This window comes from Tursiops truncatus, chromosome 16 (genome assembly GCF_011762595.2).
Source record: "Tursiops truncatus isolate mTurTru1 chromosome 16, mTurTru1.mat.Y, whole genome shotgun sequence".
NCBI classification, from domain to species: Eukaryota; Metazoa; Chordata; class Mammalia; order Artiodactyla; family Delphinidae; genus Tursiops; species Tursiops truncatus.
The window spans coordinates 14,188,744-14,207,198 of record NC_047049.1 but is presented as its reverse complement, the minus strand read 5'-3'; the positions used below and the strand labels follow the sequence as shown (position 1 = coordinate 14,207,198).

The following is an 18,455-nucleotide window of genomic DNA, read 5'->3' as shown; positions in this document are numbered from 1 at the left end:
GCTGGACACGGCTCCATCCCTCCCTCTCGCTGCTCTCTTCCAGTTTTCTGACCTTGATGACAAGAGCCCCCGTATTTCCAGCACCTGCTACCCCACTTACTTAACGCTTTTGACCCCTGGCAGCTCTCAGGTCTAACAGAGGGGGCACATGCCTTCAAGCTCACCTGGGCTCAGGTGACCCTCTGCGCTTACGAAGTCCTATTGACCTCATTCCAGCACCTCTCAAAGCTTCCCTCAGGTTAAAGACGGGAACCTTCCTCAGCACAAAAGGCTGATCAGCTGCTGAAGAACCTCGTGCTGGAGGCAGAGGTCAGGTTTTGGCCCATCCATCCCAATGACTCCCCTCCCCCACCCCCCTGCAGAAATTCAGAAAATAGAAGCCTGGCCACTGAAGCAGCATAAAGGTTCTCTCCACCACCTCCTTAATCACCAGGCTGCTGGCACGCGCTTACCTGCAGATGTAATTCGTCTTGCAGGAGTCCTGCAAATTCAGGCAGTTGGGCTTCTCCCTCTCCTCGTAGGAGCACACCGGCACGATGGTCTGCCGTCTCCTCTCGGTGCAGGCGATGTCCCGGCAGGAGCAGAAGAGCATCCCGTAGCTATGCTTGGCCGGGACCTTGTCGAAGAACTGCCGGAGGGCCTTGTGGCATTTGCGCCGGTTGCAGACATCGTTGGACATGCTGGTGGTGCACGGCGTGATGTACGCGGACCTGTACTTCTTACAGGTGTCGTCTAGGTTGCAGGCCTTGGCGGCGTCCAGGCAGTTGTTCCCTTTCGGGATGTGCTCCACTGCAAAAGGAGAGAAAGGCGGGCATGATCACAGGGCTGTGTGCTGGGGCTGCTCTGCTTTCCTTGAGATCTGGCCATTCACCTGGCAGTGCTGGCAGCTCTGATCAACTCTGTGTCTTGAAGCTAATAACTTAATGAGTTCATGACAATGAGGAAGTATCAGGGGCACAGAGGCTGGGAGCCCACGGCAGCACACAAGCTCCTAGCGTTGTCTCAGATGTATGATTAGGAGGTGTTGAGTAAGGCCAAAGGAGCTCAGGCACCTGCCTGACTACATACAAACAAGGCAACAGAAGAACAAGTTTCCAGCTCCTGGTTGGTAAATTGAAATTAGGATAAAAGAAAAAAGCAACAAATTATATACTTGTTTATTACATAATATATAAAATGATATACTGAATGTAAGTATAATTGCCATGCAATCCTCCAGGAATATAATTATGTAATAAATGCCCATAGTACATGTTAATTACTATATGATTACAGAGTAATTGCATGGTTATTTGAGCCCAGAAGACAGAATATTATGCTAGCTCTCTAAACAGGAAGAAGCAACTACATCGAAGCTGTAGTTCTAGCTCACAGGCCACTGGAAGAGAACCAGAATAAATTACATAAAAATTTGCAAACCTCAATTACCATTTAACTTACCGCATAGAAAATTTGGGATCTATGAGTACTGAGGTTGCAGATTAGAAAAATTCAGTTAGTATTTTGGATAGAATTTCAATGGGCTTACAAACCATACGCCTTAGGCATCTCACAAAACATATGTTGCCTTCTGTCCAAGCCCTCTGTGCTCATGCTGTCAGAGAAACCAGTGCTGTCCACTGCCAGGCTGCCCACTGAGAGGCCTGGAGAGAAAGCACGGAAGAGGCAGGGCTCACTGGGGTGGGCTGGCAGCGCCAAGGCTAATGGGAAAAGTTAAAAGATGAATGGACAAGGGAAATTAAGCTCATTTCCCATAATATAGGTCTTCGCCAAGCAAGGCGAAGTGATGGAAAAACCTCCTAGAGCCAAGTTATGAGACGGTCCATGGAAAATTGATGATTAGGTGTAGCAGGGACCCTCCAGAGACAGCAAGAAGGCAGCAGACAAGCACCACACAATCGTGGGATTCAATCCCCAGCAAGTTCCTGCTCAGGCCTCAGCCCCTTCATGGGTTCTGAAACCCCCTTTCATTCTCTTTATGCACCCAGTCGGTGGGGACCATGAAAGCATTTGCGAATTAGCAAGAGAGGAGACAGAGTCTAGCTGGGTTGGGTGGGACCAAAAGACAGGGCAGTGCATTTGGTATCTAAAAGGCACATGGGATATTCAGCCTTAAATAAAAGAAGGAAACCTGCCATGGGGAACAACATGGATGAGCCTTGAGGACATTATGCTAAGTGAGATAAGCCAGTCCCAGGAGGACAAATACTGAGTGGTTCCATGTATGTGAGGTATCTAAAACTCCCAAACTCACAGAAGCAGAGAGTTGAATGGTAGTTGCCAGAGGCTGAGGTGAGGGAGAAATGGGGAGTTGTTATTCAAGAGGTATAACGTTTCAGTGATGCAAGATGAATAAGTTCTAGAGATAGGCCTTACAACATCACACCTACACTTAACAATACTGTATTGTGCACTTAAAAATCTGTTAAGTGGCATCATTTCACTCTTTTGGATGGCTGAGTAATATTCCATTGTATATATAAACCACATCTTCTTTATCCATTAATCTGTCAATGGACATTTAGGTTGTTTCCAGTCTTGGCTATTGTAAACAGTGTTGCTATGAACATAGGGGCGCATGCATCTTTTCAAATTATAGTTCTGTCTGGGTATATGCCCAGGAGTGGGATCACTGGACCATATGGCAGGTCTATTTTTAGTTTTTTGAAGAACCTCCATACTGTTTTCCACAGTGGCTGCACCAATTGACATTCCCACCAATGGTGTAAGAGGCTTCCCTTTTCTCCACACCCTCTCCAGCATTTGTTATTCATAGACTTTTTAATGATGGCCATTCTGTCTGGTATGAGGTGGTACCTCATTATATAGTTCTGATTTGCATTTCTCTAATACTTAGCCATGTTGAGCATCTTTTTATGTGCCTCTTGGCCATCTGTATGTCTTCTTTGGAGAAATGCCTATTTAGGTCTTCTGCCCACTGGGACCTAGAGATTATCATACTAAGTGAACTAAGTCAGAAAGAGAAAGACAAATACCACATGATATCACTTATATGTGGAATCTAAAATATAATACAAATCAACATATCTACAAAACAAAATCAGACTCACAGATATAGAGAACAGATTTGTGGTTGCCAAGGGGGAGCGGGGGTAGGGGAGAGAAGATATGGGAGTTCGGGATCAGCAGATGAAAACTATTATCATATAGGATGGATAAACAACAAGGTCCTACTGTACAGCACAGGGAACTATATTCAGTATCCTGTGACAAACCATGGTGGAGAAGAATATGGAAAAGAATGTACATACGTGTAAGGCTGAGTCACTTTTCCATACAGAGGAAATTGACACAACATTGTAAATCAACTACACTTCAATAAAATTAAAAAAGAAACCTGTTAAGAATGTAGATCTCACGTTAAACGTTCTACTAAAATAAAATAAAATTTTGTACAAGAAAAGAAGAACAGACACAAGTTCAACATTTCAGGAAATGAAAAACTCTCCCTGGTCTAGTGATGGTGTGTCTTGCTTTAAGAAAACCCAACATGCTGGAATCACAAAGATATACCCTGGTACCATAAGCAGTATTTTATGATGCCCCAGGTGTGTGTTTCTGCCTATGACATCTGAATTCAACAATTTCATGGGGAAGGCAATAAACAAGACATTCAGCCCTTCTTAGGTGAGCAGGGCAGGAAGCCAGAAGCTGCACGTACATCCTGCTGGTTTAACAAGCACCCCTGGTGCATTTTCTCCAACATGACTTTCCCAAAGTGGCTTCTCTCCTCTGTTTTCCTACTCAGGCACTTCAGGACTCAAGGAGTGAAATATTCACCATGTGTCCTGACAGATCACCAGGGCTTCCACCAGGCTTTGGTGACACTTCTAGCCTTCTTCTCTTTTGAGACTTTCTAATGATGTGCTGTTGGGCCCACTGGCAACAGTGATTGATATTCCTGAAGGTCTACAGCTAGCTAGGAGATTTCTAAATTATGCATTTGGGGATGATAATCTAAAATAAATTAATATGACCAGATTCTGGATCATCTGGATTAGGCCCTTAAGGTTGGACATCCGAACACAATTTCCAATAACTTGCATTGGTGTTCAATGGTATTTTATGATCTCTGGCTAAAAAGAAAATAGAGGCACACGGGTTGACTTAATACTTAAATGATGTAGCCAGGGATATATGAACAAACAGCTCATGTAAGTTCAAATGGAGAAAAATGTCAGAAAAATTAAGTCATCCCATGGCACACAGTAATGTAGGCCTGTCAAACTCAAAAGAACTCATGCTGAAACAGAGAACTACATCCTGACTGTAAGCACCAATTTAGTTTCAGCGAAACAATACCATTCCTCATATTAAATCTGTTATTGATTTGTATTTCATTGTTTTAAAAGTTTTGCTCATATCTAATTGGTGTGTGTTGCCTTTATAATTGTATAAAAGCAAAGAAGAGCTGATAGTTTTATGTTTATAAACTTCAAATAAAATTATAATAAGAATAAACTTAACACATGAGGTCCAGAACATTTATTTCTCTCTGAAAGTTCTCCGTATAATACATAAGTTTTAAAAAATTGGCCTGGAACAAAGCTCCTTGACATGGGTCTTGGCAATGACTTTTTGGATATGACACAAGCAATAACAACAAAAAATAAACAAGCAGAATTACGTCAAACTAGAGAGCTTCTGCACAGCAAAGCAAACCATCAACAGAAGGAAAAGGTGACGTATGGAATAGGAGAAAATATTGCAAATCATGTTCTGATAAGGGGTTAATTTCCAAAATATATAAAGAACTCATACAACTCAATAGTAAAAGTAAGAGTAATGATAATAACCTAAGTAAAAAAATGGGCAAAGGACCTGAAGAGACATTTTACCAAAGAAGGTATATGAAAGGCCAACAGGTACATGAAAAGATGCTGATTGGTAGGGAAATGCAAATCAAACCACAATGAGGTATCACTTCAGGCCTGTTAGAACAATTGTCATCAAAGGAGACAATAAATGCTGGTGAGATGGTGGAGAAAAGGGAATCCTTGTGCACAGCTGCTGGGATTGTAAATTGGTACAGTCACTATAGAAAACAGTATGGAGGTTCCTCAAAAAATTAAAAACAGAGCTACCATATGATCCAGCAATTCCGCTCCTGGGTTTTTGTTTCCAAAGGAAACAAAATCACTTTATCAAAGAAATATCTGCACTCCCATGTTCATTAAAGCATTATTTACAATAGCCAAGTATTCACCAAGGAATAAACAAAGAAAATGTGGTATATATTTTTCAATGGAACACTATTCAGCCATAAAAGGAAGGAAATACTGGCGTTTGCAACAACATGGATGGACTCGGAGGGCATTATGCTAAGTAAAGTAAGTCAGACAGAGGAACACAAATACTGTATGATCTTACTTATATGTGAAACCCCCAAAAACAAAAATAAAAAACAAACTCATAGGGAAAAAAAGCCTCATATTTGTGGTTATCAGAGGCAAGGGGAGAGGATGGGGGAATTGGATGAAGGTAGTTAAAATGTACAAACTTCCAGTTATAAGATAATTAAGTACTGGGGATGTAATGTACAACATATAACTATAGTTAACACTGCTGTATGATATATTTGAAAATTGCTGAGAGAGTAAACCCTAAAAGTTCTCATCACAAGGAAAAAGACATTTTTTTCTTCTTTTTCTGTATCTGTATAAGGTGATGGATGTAAACTTATCGTGGTAATCATTTCAAAATATATATAAGTCAAGTCATTATGCTGTATGCCTTAAACTTATACAGTGCTGTATGTCAATCTCAAGAAAACTGAAAGAAAAAAAATTGACCTAATGTATGCCTGCTTTGTTAAATAATGTTTACTTCCTTTTCAAAGTTGTTAAAACTCCATAAAATACTAAATAATTGTTTTCCTCTTGGTATTATCAAAAAAGAAAAGCAACATATCAAAGGAAAAGTTTTGCATGAAGTGGGAATAGGCTGAACGATTTAATGTCCAAACCAATTGCTCTGAGTTCGCTCCATTTAGCACCTGGTGTACCTCAGCCTCACTTTGAGCTGATTCTGTTTTCATCAATAAATGACGCTGCCAGAGCACCATCTCTTTATCATGATTTCCGAGCCTGTGACAAATTCCAGAATGCACGACCTGGCACATTCAGAGAGGCGAGAAACGACGAACTGATTCCCAGATTACAGGGAAATGTGTGACTTCCTTTTTGCTTACGATTCTCATTCACACACAACATTGTCATAACCATTCCCAACTTGATATACGAGGCCAGCATTACCCAAATAGCAGAATATGATGAAGAAAAAAGAAGAAAATTACAGACTAATATTCCTTACAAATATAGATTCAAAAAGTTTAGTAAATAGAATTTAGCAATATGTTAAAAGGATAATGTACGACGACCAATTAAGGTTTATCCCAAAATGCAAGGTTGGTTTAATATTTAAAAATCAGGGGATTCCCTGGTGGCGCAGTGGTTGAGAGTCCGCCTGTCGATGCAGGGGACGTGGGTTCGTGCCCCGGTCCGGGAGGATCCCACGTGCCGCGGAGCGGCTGGGCCCGTGAGCCATGGCCGCTGAGCCTGCGCGTCCGGAGCCTGTGCTCCGCAACGGGAGAGGCCACAGCAGTGAGAGGCCCGCGTAACGCAAAAAAAAAAAAAAAAAAGTCTCACATGCACAGAATATATAAAACCACTCTTAGCACCAATTTCACCTCCCTTCTTAGTGTCCTCACAAATTCACCTCCAACTCTCTCTCAGGTATCCTGCTTAATGAAGTTCAAAATAAACACTCCTGAAATCACAGGACAGATAAATTAGAGTTGAGTTTTTACTTGGTAAGAAGATTGATCCCCCGTATGTATTAAATGCGTCCGCCAGTGCACAAAACTGCTACGTCAGTGACTTGAGGGCAGAGGGAGGAATGGGCAGAAGGATTCAGTTTAGGCCACTGAGTCACACCCAACTCCCCATCAACTCACACACCGCCTGGAGGAGAGCTCTCATGCCCCTGGTTTATGGTCTGGGCACGCAAGCCTTCTGGCCTGCGTGGGAAGGCTTCTGAACAGCTTTACCGTAACTCTGAGTGCCATCCTCTCCACAGCTCATTTTAGAGCTCAGCATTAAAATGCTGCCCCCCCCCCACCTCCTCCACCTGTAATCTCTCCCTCCATCTGTTGTTATGTTTTTGTTTTTTTTTGCGGTACGCGGGCCTCTCACTGTTGTGGCCTTTCCCGTTGCCGAGCACAGGCTCCGGACGGGCAGGCTCAGCGGCCATGGCTCACGGGCCTAGCCGCTCCGCGGCATGTGGGATCTTCCCGGACCGGGGCACGAACCCGTGTCCTCTGCATCGGCAGGCGGACTCTCGACCACGGCGCCACCAGGGAAGCCCACCTCAAGGTTTTTGATTTGATGATTACAATGTAAACTGCCTTTTCTGATTATAAAATCAAGTATTTAGGATAAAACTTGATCAGGGACAGAATGTAAAAAACAAAAAGCAAAAACAACCCAGGGCTCGATGGCGCTGACCTCTCAGCTGTTTGCTGCTCCAAAGAGTATACACGGACCAACGATCTCAACCCTGACCTACAGGCAGAGCAAATGTAAAACATCCCTCCAACGACAGGGAGACGTGGAGGTGTCAAGGATGAGTTATGCACTGGGAGAAGCTTTCACATTCTAAATTCCTCTGCAGCAAGGAACTGCCTTTATCCCAAGTACAATCCTCACACTGTCCCAAATCAAAGAGGCTATCGCTGTGGCTGGCAGCCCCTCATTATTTACACTTAGTAAACGCCACTGTTATTGGCAAATGCCGGGGCCAGCTAACCAGTCAAAATGATTTAGGATGAAACACAGATGCAAGGATCTAGAAATCCATTTCTACAGATTAGGAGGTAGAATAGAACAGTAACTATATTAAAATTTGCATGGCCCACATGAAGATGTGCTTCATTAAGCAGAAAGTTCACAAGAGACAGTGAGAGACCATTGTTTACAAATGCTTGCCAATTTCCGGGTATCTTTCTGTCTTTCTTTTTAGGGCTGCAGAATTGAGTTCACAACCCATTTTCCCTTTCTTTCTGACTTGATTAATTGCCATGTTAACATAACTACTGTTCTTCTCCTAATAGGCTCCCTCTAACGTGTTATCCCAGCAAATAAAAAAATGGATAAAAAGCTCCAAGATCTTCACAGGGGGTAGGTAGGGCAAGCTTTTCTGGAAGGTCACATTTACAGTCTGGTCTTCTGCTATCCACGTGGATCAGATGGCAAATCTGATCATACAGGTTGTGACCCTTGTAATCGATCCTTCAAGAGCTTGGCCTTTTCCAGCCGGGGTGCTAAAAATTACATTTAAAAGGCACATGTTGGCTCTTTGGAGCCCATTTTGTCATTCATACACCATTTCAGACACATTGTATTACACGATGATGAATTTCCTCCTCACCGTTTTTTTTTATACCTTCCACAACTACATTAAGCCTCAAGCCGTACCCAAGTTTTCTCTGGGGTTCACAGTGGCTGAATTATTTTGAATACCTGTGAATCTGGAAAAAATTCTTCTGTCTGGTGAAGACAGCATCCAGTGTTCACCACAAGTCATGGGCTCACCCCATGCTCACTCACCCCAAGTTCACCCATGAGAGCTTCCGTTTCCATAAAGTACACACTGTGCCCCCCCCACCCCCCCACCATCCATACCTTAAAAAATGAGATGCCTCCTATAGGTGGTAAGTCACATGCTTGCTGCTGCAAAATGATTAATAGTGCTGTCTCAGCAAATGGGATCATTACATTTTTAATTAACCTTTCCAACCTCCTCTACCTTTTCCTTTTGTTATACATTGGATCTCTGAAGTTTCCTACTTGTTTATGTTCATCTAGGTTTGAAACAAAGGCATGAAAAATGATAGCAGGTGATGCAGGAGCTGGTGCCCAGGTGAGATGCCTGGTGAGGTGCGGTACCTCACTGTACACAGGATAAAGGGACAGGCGCTCAGAACTCGATGGCTGGGTTCCCACCTAATTTTTGTCTTGGGAGCTTAGCGTTGTTTAATGGCCTTGGCTACCAAGAGCCTGGCTTTTTAAAATCTCTTTCAACCTAATTATAATTACTGTGTATAAATCATACAATGATCAATTATAAAAATGCCGGGTTCATAAATATTTAACTTAGCATTTAAATCCACACTGCAGGAGTGAATGAAATTTCCAAGCTCATCTCTTTGCAAACAACTGCTTTATTGCAGTTCCAATGCCAGTTACTGAGAACTGAACCAAGTCTGTCTTGCAGCACACTCGGGCTCATAATTGAGCATAATGCCTTTCCGTGTATTAAGACAGCACAATTTAGTTATTTCTAAAATAGGCACGCCTCTCATTAAAAAGATATTTTGCAAAGTCTTCTATCGCCATCTTTTAACTCCTCAAGTATGGAGAGGCACAATTACAATATTAGACACAAAAACACTCATTAAAATATATTTTATCTCATGTAAGATTGATTCAAGATAATTGAGGTCAGATTTGTTTGGAAAATATATTGTGACAAGTGCAAATGCTGATGCAAAGAGGAAATGATCTTCTACGAAGACTCAAGCAAAACAGCTAAATATTTTCCAGCAAAATCATAAAGCCATAATTAGATTTCAATTTAGTAATATTCAGCCTAAGACAGGCCATTTTTAATAATCTAATTATGTGTTCGGGGGCCTACCCCAGAACTCAACCACTGCTTCAGAACTATTAATTGTACCCCATGCTGTCGCATCTTCAAGCATGAAATGTGCCATTACAGGTAGGACTGACTCTCATTTATGAGTATTTTTTTCCCAGTCTCAGATCATCTTTAAAACATCCCCAAATGCCTACTCCTTTAATTTTCCAAAAGCGAAATCTTTTAATGACTTTCTCTGGACCAGAACACTTGATCCTAACTAGCTCAGATTTGTGGCCCTCCTACAGACAAAAGTTACAATGAGATAGATCTACAAACTATCTTTATGAAGACACAAAGAGCAGCCCTCGCTTTTGTCTGATTTTCATTAATTAAAGGTATTTAATTACTAACATCTCATTAGCAATAAAATAAATGAGTACTTCAACTACAGGAAAAGATCTGCATGATAATGTAAACCTCATTCATTTTATGGGGTACAAACTAATCCACTAATATTCAGCCTGTGCAAGCTTCACTGATATTTAGTCATTTCAACAGTACTGTGCTAAACACATCTTCAAAACGGATACTCCTTCTTCCCAGAGAAAACAATAAAGGTGGGCCAACCAAGTAACCAAGAACCTAAGTTCCCTGTCACTTTTCCACCAACATATCACCAACTGGAAGGGAAATATGGAGTGGTTTGTTTTTAACAGTTTTCTAAGTTACCATAAAGATTAAAAGGTAGCTTTAAAATAATGTGCCTGAACTTTTAAACTAGCATACCTAAATTTAGAAATTTCTAAGTGTGTGCCATGCAAAGTCATTGCTCTGAGAAGCTGGACACTTATCCCAAAGAGGCTGCCAACACTCTAGACGTTTCATGGAACTCTTCCCTAGAAGCCCAAGGCATGTTCTTTGGAATACTCTGAACAGCAGCAAACCTCTGTATCAGGGATGGATTTTCAAAGTCAAATGTCATTTAGCACTAAGTGTGGTCATGAAAAAGGCAATGATGTTGGGCAGTGTTTAGGGGTAGAAAATAAGTGATGAATATACATAAGGATTTTTTCATATGGGGCACCTACAAATTGGCCCTGAAAGTAACCAATGAAGTGGTTCTCCTAAAAAGGTTTTGAGCCAATGATCTCTCTGGAATAAGCGTTTAGTTTCTCAAGGTGACTACTTTGAAGGACAATATGCATTTGGATGTATGTGCTCTTGGTAGTCTTATTATCCATACTCATACTGTACATGTGCTGTGTTTCTCCAATGAGCCAGAGCACAAGGATGCTACCAGAAGGCAGGATACAGGCTGAAGTGTCACCTCCACTATACAGTCTACAAAAATTGTTCTGACCCATGATATATATATACAGAGAAGAAGAAGTATGCATTCTAAAGCCAAAGAATCAGCTGAAACAATGAAAAATGAAGAGGTTGAAGATCCTATTAAGTAGCCTGGCTGATGCTGAGATAATAATGAATCATTGATGATGTTGACGGTTGTCAGGGCCCTCACAGTGCAGGATTTCAGCAAAGATAAGCTAAATATCAGGCCTTTATTTTTAGTTAAAGAGCATAAAATTCAATGCCTTTCTTCCCACGAGCCTATTTACATACCTGCTGTGCTACCTATTTGCCTTCACCTGCTTCCCAATTAATACCCCATTAAGCCACTCCACCTGCAGTGGCTTTTACCTTCGCCATAGCCCTGCAACCATCACTAATCTGCTACAGCTCAATTGTTTCTTTTGGGAAGATAAACAAAAGCTGCATAAATAATAATGGCAGGGCTTTGTGTTTACAGCGTGTGCATTCTCAAAAGACAGTAGCCAGAAGCTGGGGCAGATTTCAGGGAGAGAAAGACACCAGCTGGGCAGAATGTCTACAGTGAGTGTAGCCACGTTCCAGAAGATGAGGGGGAGAAGGAATGTACATCTTAATTAGCCAGATTTGTGAATCTGGATTTTATATATATGTATATATTTTTTAAATGATGTTTCTGCTTCATGCAAGAAGGTATTTCATATCAAGTTGGGTTAATAAAATTTTGTTTGGTTAAAGGTTCTTAGGTGACCTATTTTAATGAAGATTCGCATATTATTTCTCTTTTTTTGCAAACAGATTTTTTTTAACATCTTTATTGGAGTATAATTGCTTTACAATGGTGTGTTAGTTTCTGCTGTATAACAAAGTGAATCAGCTATACATATACATATATCCCCATATCTCCTCCCTCTTGCATCTCCCTCCCACCCTCCCTATCCCACCCCTCTAGGTGGTCACAGAGCACCGAGCTGATCTCCCTGTGCTATGTGGCTTGCAAACAGGTTTTAAGTGTGAAAAGTTGGTTCCTTCGAGCAGTGACCAAACCCAGGGGGCATCAGAATCCCTTGGAGAAGAAAGTTTTAAAACGTAAATAAAAACCCAAAAAACACAGATTCCTGGGTTCTTTCTGTCCTACCCTCTGAGAATCTGTATTTTTACAAAGCTCCCAGGTACTACCAATGATAAGACTTGGAATTCCCTGGTCTTCAGTCAGTTAAGTCATTCTTTTTACTATCTACCTGCACACCCACTTATCTTCCTGATAAATCTAGGCTTTCTGGTCACATTTTCTGGAGTGCAGTCCCTAAGAGGTGCCTTCTGGTGGGTGGTTCATTCCGGCCTCACTCCATGAAGATCTTGCTGAGAAGAAGACTTTCTTCGCCTGTGTTCCCAGTGCAACTTCATAATTCAGCCCAGACTAGATCTGCCAGGTAGCCCCAGCCCAGGCTCTTCTGAGGTGGGCTAAGACAAGGCCCCTCCCCCATCAACCTGCCATGGCCTCCTGTGAGCTGCAGAGGAAGCAGACGGCAGGACAGGCGTGTGTGCGCCCCTCAACGTGCACCTCAGTGAACCTCTGGGTTTTATTTTAATGGTGTGTTGCCAAGTATCCCTGCTCATTTCATCTCTAGCTTTAAGTTTGTTCCAAATGCATTCGCACATTTACCCTTCTGAGCCCCAGTATAACTCTAGTTAGATCCCCATCTGAAGGACTACACCAGTTAGCTCAAGGATTAAGTTTAAAACCCCAGAATTTTTACATTAAAATTCCTTAGCCAGGACCTCCATTGTGTCTGTGCAACTTAATCTGCGGCTGTGTCTCCGGCAGGATTTGCAGTGTAAATATAGCTATCTCCGCATGGTGTTCGGTGGGCACCAAGCCACATCTCCTCCCCGGAGGCGTTCTCCCACCTGGCTCCTGTCCACCGGATGCTCTAAGGCTGCTGAGGCAGGCTGAGGCAGTGGGTAACCCAGCACTCTTAAGACTGCTTCTGGAATGTTTCTTTCCTCAGTTTCTCACAGGAGCATATCAGCTACAAAGTGGTTGTGTCACTGATGTACGTGGTGTGTCCCTGAAGTACACATAAATTAAGAACCCTGGGCTAAATGAGAACAATCTCAGCTCCTAGAGCCTGATATTTCCACTTAGCTATTTGCTTAATAAAAACAGGTATAGTTTAGGCAAAATGTATGTGTTCTACCCCAAAACTTCTTCAAACTTCAAAGAGTGCCTTTTCTGTTAGAGATCTGGACTTGCATGTTAGCTAGTTTCTTTGAGAAATGGCCACTTGACCGGTTACATTAAACCATTGGCTGAAGCTGGATATGAGTGTTGGGGGGGGTCAAGACGATTCCATCAGCTTTATGCCTAGCGAGATCAGAATGACATTCAGCACAAGTGCCAGGACGCAGGCCAGCTGTTAATGCTACTCTCAGCACCCCTGGACATGCCAGAGGTACACAGTCACCCTTTTGCTAGGGCATTCAGGGACAATAGAAGTGAGCAAGCTAGCCTCAGAATGGCCAGCCACGCTGCCCTTGGGTGGGGAAGGGATGGAGGGGAAAAAAGCAGCTATGAATTTCTGCCCTACAGGAAGAAGACCCGGGTCCCCAAACACCCCTGCATTCGTGCAAGAGGCTCTATGTTGCAGAAAATCCTGTTTCAAGACACAGGAAGAACCACAAAAAGCCAGACCTTATGTCTCTGTGATTTAGCCTTCGTACCATGATATTGTCAAACACAGGTATTAGCCTTTGACCCTTTGGGCTTAAAAAATGAATAATGAACAGCTCCTAAGAATTTCCCTTGATGTGTCTAGAGCTGCCTCTCTTACCAGGAAAGACTGGATGGTCTCCTCTCTGTGGTGTTAGCTAATGAAAGGCCCCAGAGAGTTGAGAACGTTCCTAAGGCAAAAAATATGGTAGAACTATAGTTCCTAGAGTAGAAATGGGGACTGCTTTGAATCAGTGAGAAAGCTGGCATCCCCAGGGCCATAGGGTACCCTCCAAGGAGCTCTTGAAAGAAAACAAAACAAAATGGAAGCTCACTTGGCCGTCTGTTGGGGAACAAGTTTCTCCCAGTTCCTACTTTATTTATTACATGGGACGGATGTTAGATTTAAGAGCTATTAGTTTTAACTGAAAGGAGACCCATCGCCTAGAGTCTTCTATGAGCCCTTCAAGGATTTCACATAAGAAGTTCTGTTCAATATTAAAAGTGGGAACATATTTAGTGATGTTTGAGGGTTATAGTGGTGGGTTATGCAGTTCAGAGATTTGACTTAGAAATACATTTGTAAAAAGAAAAGCAAAAATTAAACGTAGCTTTAAGAAAGATAGGTCAAATAGCATAATAACAGAGAATCAAAGTTTTGGAAGTCTAACCTATACCCTGAAATTGGGAATTAATTTCTAGTATGGTGTCTGCATACTAGGAAGTTAAAAGAAAAGCAGTTGTCTACATCTATTTCTGGACACCAATGAGAGGTCCTCTTAGTGTGGTGAAGACTTTTTTAAAGTACCAATAACTCAGGAGTGCTTCTCACTGGAGAGAGAATAGAAATTATAAATGTGACTACGAACCCCACACAGTCTTCTGAGGAAAGTGATCACAATCGTCTGCTAAAACTGAACATCACAGAGGGGAAAAGGTATCCGCAAGAGACGTGTGTGTCAGTAAATACATAAAGTACAGAAGTCTCACATATTTGACATTTGAAGAACAAAGCTATCCATCAATGTCCTGGCACAGATCGATCACACAGAATGCTACTGCTGAAAACCTAATCGTATGATGGTGATAATGTAGCCATAAAACCTCTGGTCTATAATTGACTGCTTCCACTTGAAGCTAACATGTCTAAAGCAGTGACTAATGTTCAACTGAAGATTTCCCTTGCGTTGAATGACAATCAGTTACACCTGACACTAGTCTGGTGGATGACTTGTGCTGGATAATGGCCCAGGTACAAGCGCCAAGGGGCGGGGGGAGAGCATATCCCCAAACAAGCAATGCAGGTACGTGATGCTTAAATGTGGATCTCATATCTAAATGCCGCCTCCTTTAGATCTGATGAAGCTGCCACTTTCTGACAAAGTCATTAGAAATGTACGAGGCTGTAGCATCCAGTCCCATTATAGCAAGTTCCTCAGGGCATCCAGGTCTTAGCTGTTGAGTTTTGGTTAGTGAGCATATTACTGTAAATCCCATTCCTGGACCATAAGGGCTTATGCTCCGTCTCTCTCCTTGAAATAGGTAACCAGATGCACAGAACCCAAGTGTGGGGGACTGAGCGGGGGGGGGGACAGCATTCACATTTGGCCTTCTCTTTTTCTTTAAGCTCCTGGACCGTCTGTGATTCTGGGGTCGGTCTGATAAATAGTTTGGTTAAATGAGTCTTCTCAGACGAGAGATGTGGCTGGGCTGTTGGCAGTGAGAACTGAACTTTGAAAGGAAAGCTTATTGGTATTGCTGGATGACAGAACAAAAGATTATTTACCTCTCGGCACAAATTCAGAGCCTTCCATTAGTACAAATAGCTATTGAAGGGGCAGAGACCATGCAGTGGGGATCATTCATTGTGGGCTTCTACCACAACCAGATTGATCAAGTTCAACGATGCCCAGCCACACAGCAGGATCAGAAAGGGCTGTATTAGACACGTCTTAGTGTTTTGTTTCGTCTTTAAACTCCAGTGAAGTTTTTCCTGCACCACTACCACTTTGGTAACGCTTAATTTCAAATTATGAGAATTTCTCCCTTCCCCTCAACACACACACACAGGAGAGAAGCCTGCATCTTCCCATTCACAGTCCTGAGTAATAGCCCTTTATATGTTGGATTCAAGTAAGATAAAGTCATCCCAGACTTTATTTTCAAAAAACCCCAAGACGCTCCCATGTCCCCAAATAGATTTGCAAGCTTCAGCTTCTCGGTTAGCCTGTAACCATTTGTCACCCAAAGCAGAAATCTTTATGCACACTGTGAAGTTCATTGTAACTAGAAATTTTAATTAATATGTCTGGCAACTTCTAATGGACTTTTAGTATACGTCAGATTGCTTTGTGCCCTTTGATAGATACTTAAAGGTAATTGGGTAGTCCTACTGATGTATTTTTAAACAGCAAAATATTGATTAATAATGTTTCAGTATTAATATAACCACTTTGTGTGGATCAAGAAACGTCAATGGTAGAAAACCCGTATGTATCTACAAATTAACAAGTCTATATAGATCTGTTACTTTAAGCTAAATGGGGTGCAGCCACTCATTACATTCCAACAGGGACTAGCCTCCTCATAATAAAGATTAAAGCGGAAGTTGGCCTTATTTTCCCACTGCATGAAATGAATGCTTTTCACCACTTCATGCCCTGGTGCAGCTGAAGAATAGCTGCAGTAAAGCACGGGTCCGCTGCCCCCTCTGACAGGCCGATATTTTTAATGCCTGACTTGATGAAAACATTTCATACTTTGGGAGCTTTAATTGCCACCACTGCCGAGCAGAATGACATAATAAATGATTGTACCATTCAGGCTGGAGGTGGGGATGATCCCAGCTTTATCTCTGCTTAAAACCAGTTGTACGGTTCATATACTCCGAGTGTATGTTCATTCAAACTGAATTACTGCAAAGAGAAAAAGCTGGAGAACTTTGGAGACTGGTGAGGAACCAGTTCCTGAGGCTGGATTTTAGGACACTGGGCAAAGCACTTCTCAAACAAACAGGAACTGTCAGTTCTCTTTTATTTATTCTTTTAATACCTAGAAGTCCTAATGACTCTACTAAAAAGGCTGGTTTGAATAAAATTCTTCAGTTGTCTTTAGCATAGCATGACGGGTCCACCAACCCTCAGGCAGTCTGTGTAAACAGTTGTTTGAGTGGCCGACAACCTACAAATGGCAGTGACGGCAGTTTCCAGGCTGGGACCCCAAAGCCAAATTTCAGAAAGGGTCACTTTGCTCTGAGCTGATGACACAATATCTGTACATTGCAACTGCTACCTGAATGCTATTCAGATTTATGGGGAGAGAACAAGAGAGCTGCTGGCAGGGCTTCTGGTCTGGGTTTAATTCTCTCTCTCCCCTACCAACGAACATGGCCAATTTAATTGTACCTCTCCAACAAGCAGGAAGAGCCACAGATGGGGAAATTAATACACAAGGAAGTAAAAACATGCACGAGGAGGTCACATGACCTCCAAAGAAGCCTGGAATATGGGACTCCAGGATCCAATCCCAGGCCAATGTTCTCTCCCCTCTAATGTGTTTTGACCTGCAAATGTGATGGCTTTGCTAGAAGAGGTGAGGCAGCCTACATGACACTGCTCTGCTGGGTACAACACCTGAATAGGGGCTCTGAATGACATTTCATTAAACCGGTGACTCTTAAATTTTGATGAGCATAAGAATCTCCTGGAGAGCTCAGATCTCACTCCTACAGTGTCTGATTCAGTGGATCTGGGGTAAGATCCAGGAATCTGCATTTTAATACACTTCCCATGTGATTCTGCTAGACCACATTTTGAGAAATACTGCTCTGCTAAAAGAAAATGGCTTCCTAGAAAGCCAAATCCATTAATGAGATCAATTTCCTGCATCCTACAGGACAAGATAAGCCAGTAATAATCTAAGCTATAACAAGCATCCTTCAACAATTCTATCACATAACTCATTCATCAATTCATTCATTCATTCACTCATATTTTAACATTAAGATTTATAGTGTTTACTATGAGGCTAAGCCATATAAATTTTGCCAAGACAAACCTATCCACTCACATTCAGGTCAAGTTTGTGAAATATTAACTAAACAAATTGCGTGGGTATAACTGTAGTGCTGGTTACCAGTGAGGTATACATAATAATGTAAGCTAAGCAAAAAAAGCCCCTGCTTGTTCAAAATCTCAAGGAACAAGTACACGCAAGGAATAAAATAGAGCTAGATAGATACAGGAATCCGGCAGAAACCATCAGCTGGCAAAGGATGAACTACCTAGAAACAGTCCTATGACAACTGGGTATTCCCGTGGAAAAAAAATAAAATTAGATTTCTCTAAGACATCCATACACAAAAATAAATTCTAAACAAATGAAAGAATTAAATATGAAAACAAAACTTTAAAACCTTTGGAAGAAAACATAGGAGATTATCTTTATGACTTTAAGATAAGAAAGAAAATTTTAAACAAGACACACAAACCCCCAAGCCATAAAGGAAATATTAATAAATTGCATTAAAATTAAAAACCTAGTACAACAAAAAACATCCAAAAACACAGAACAAAGATAAGCCACAACTAGTAAAAGATACTAAACTCACAAAACAGGAGCATGATATCCAGAAATCACTTAGAACTCCTCTGAATCAGTAAGAGAGAAATTTGATGAGATTATCAATAAAAGACTGTCAAGCATAAAAATATATTGCATTAAGATAAAATTCTGAGAATGGAAAAGAACATAA

The 18,455-nt window shown here is 41.8% G+C and overlaps 1 protein-coding gene across 1 annotated transcript in view; it reads right to left on the bottom strand.

Annotated features, from left to right (window-relative positions):
- Positions 1-18,455, bottom strand: part of GFRA1 (GDNF family receptor alpha 1) — a 213,269-nt gene that overhangs the window by 72,948 nt on the left and 121,866 nt on the right. The window contains exon 4 of the mRNA XM_019939925.3: positions 453-789. Coding sequence (XP_019795484.1) covers positions 453-789 — 337 coding nt within the window. The remainder of the gene's footprint in view (positions 1-452; positions 790-18,455) is intronic.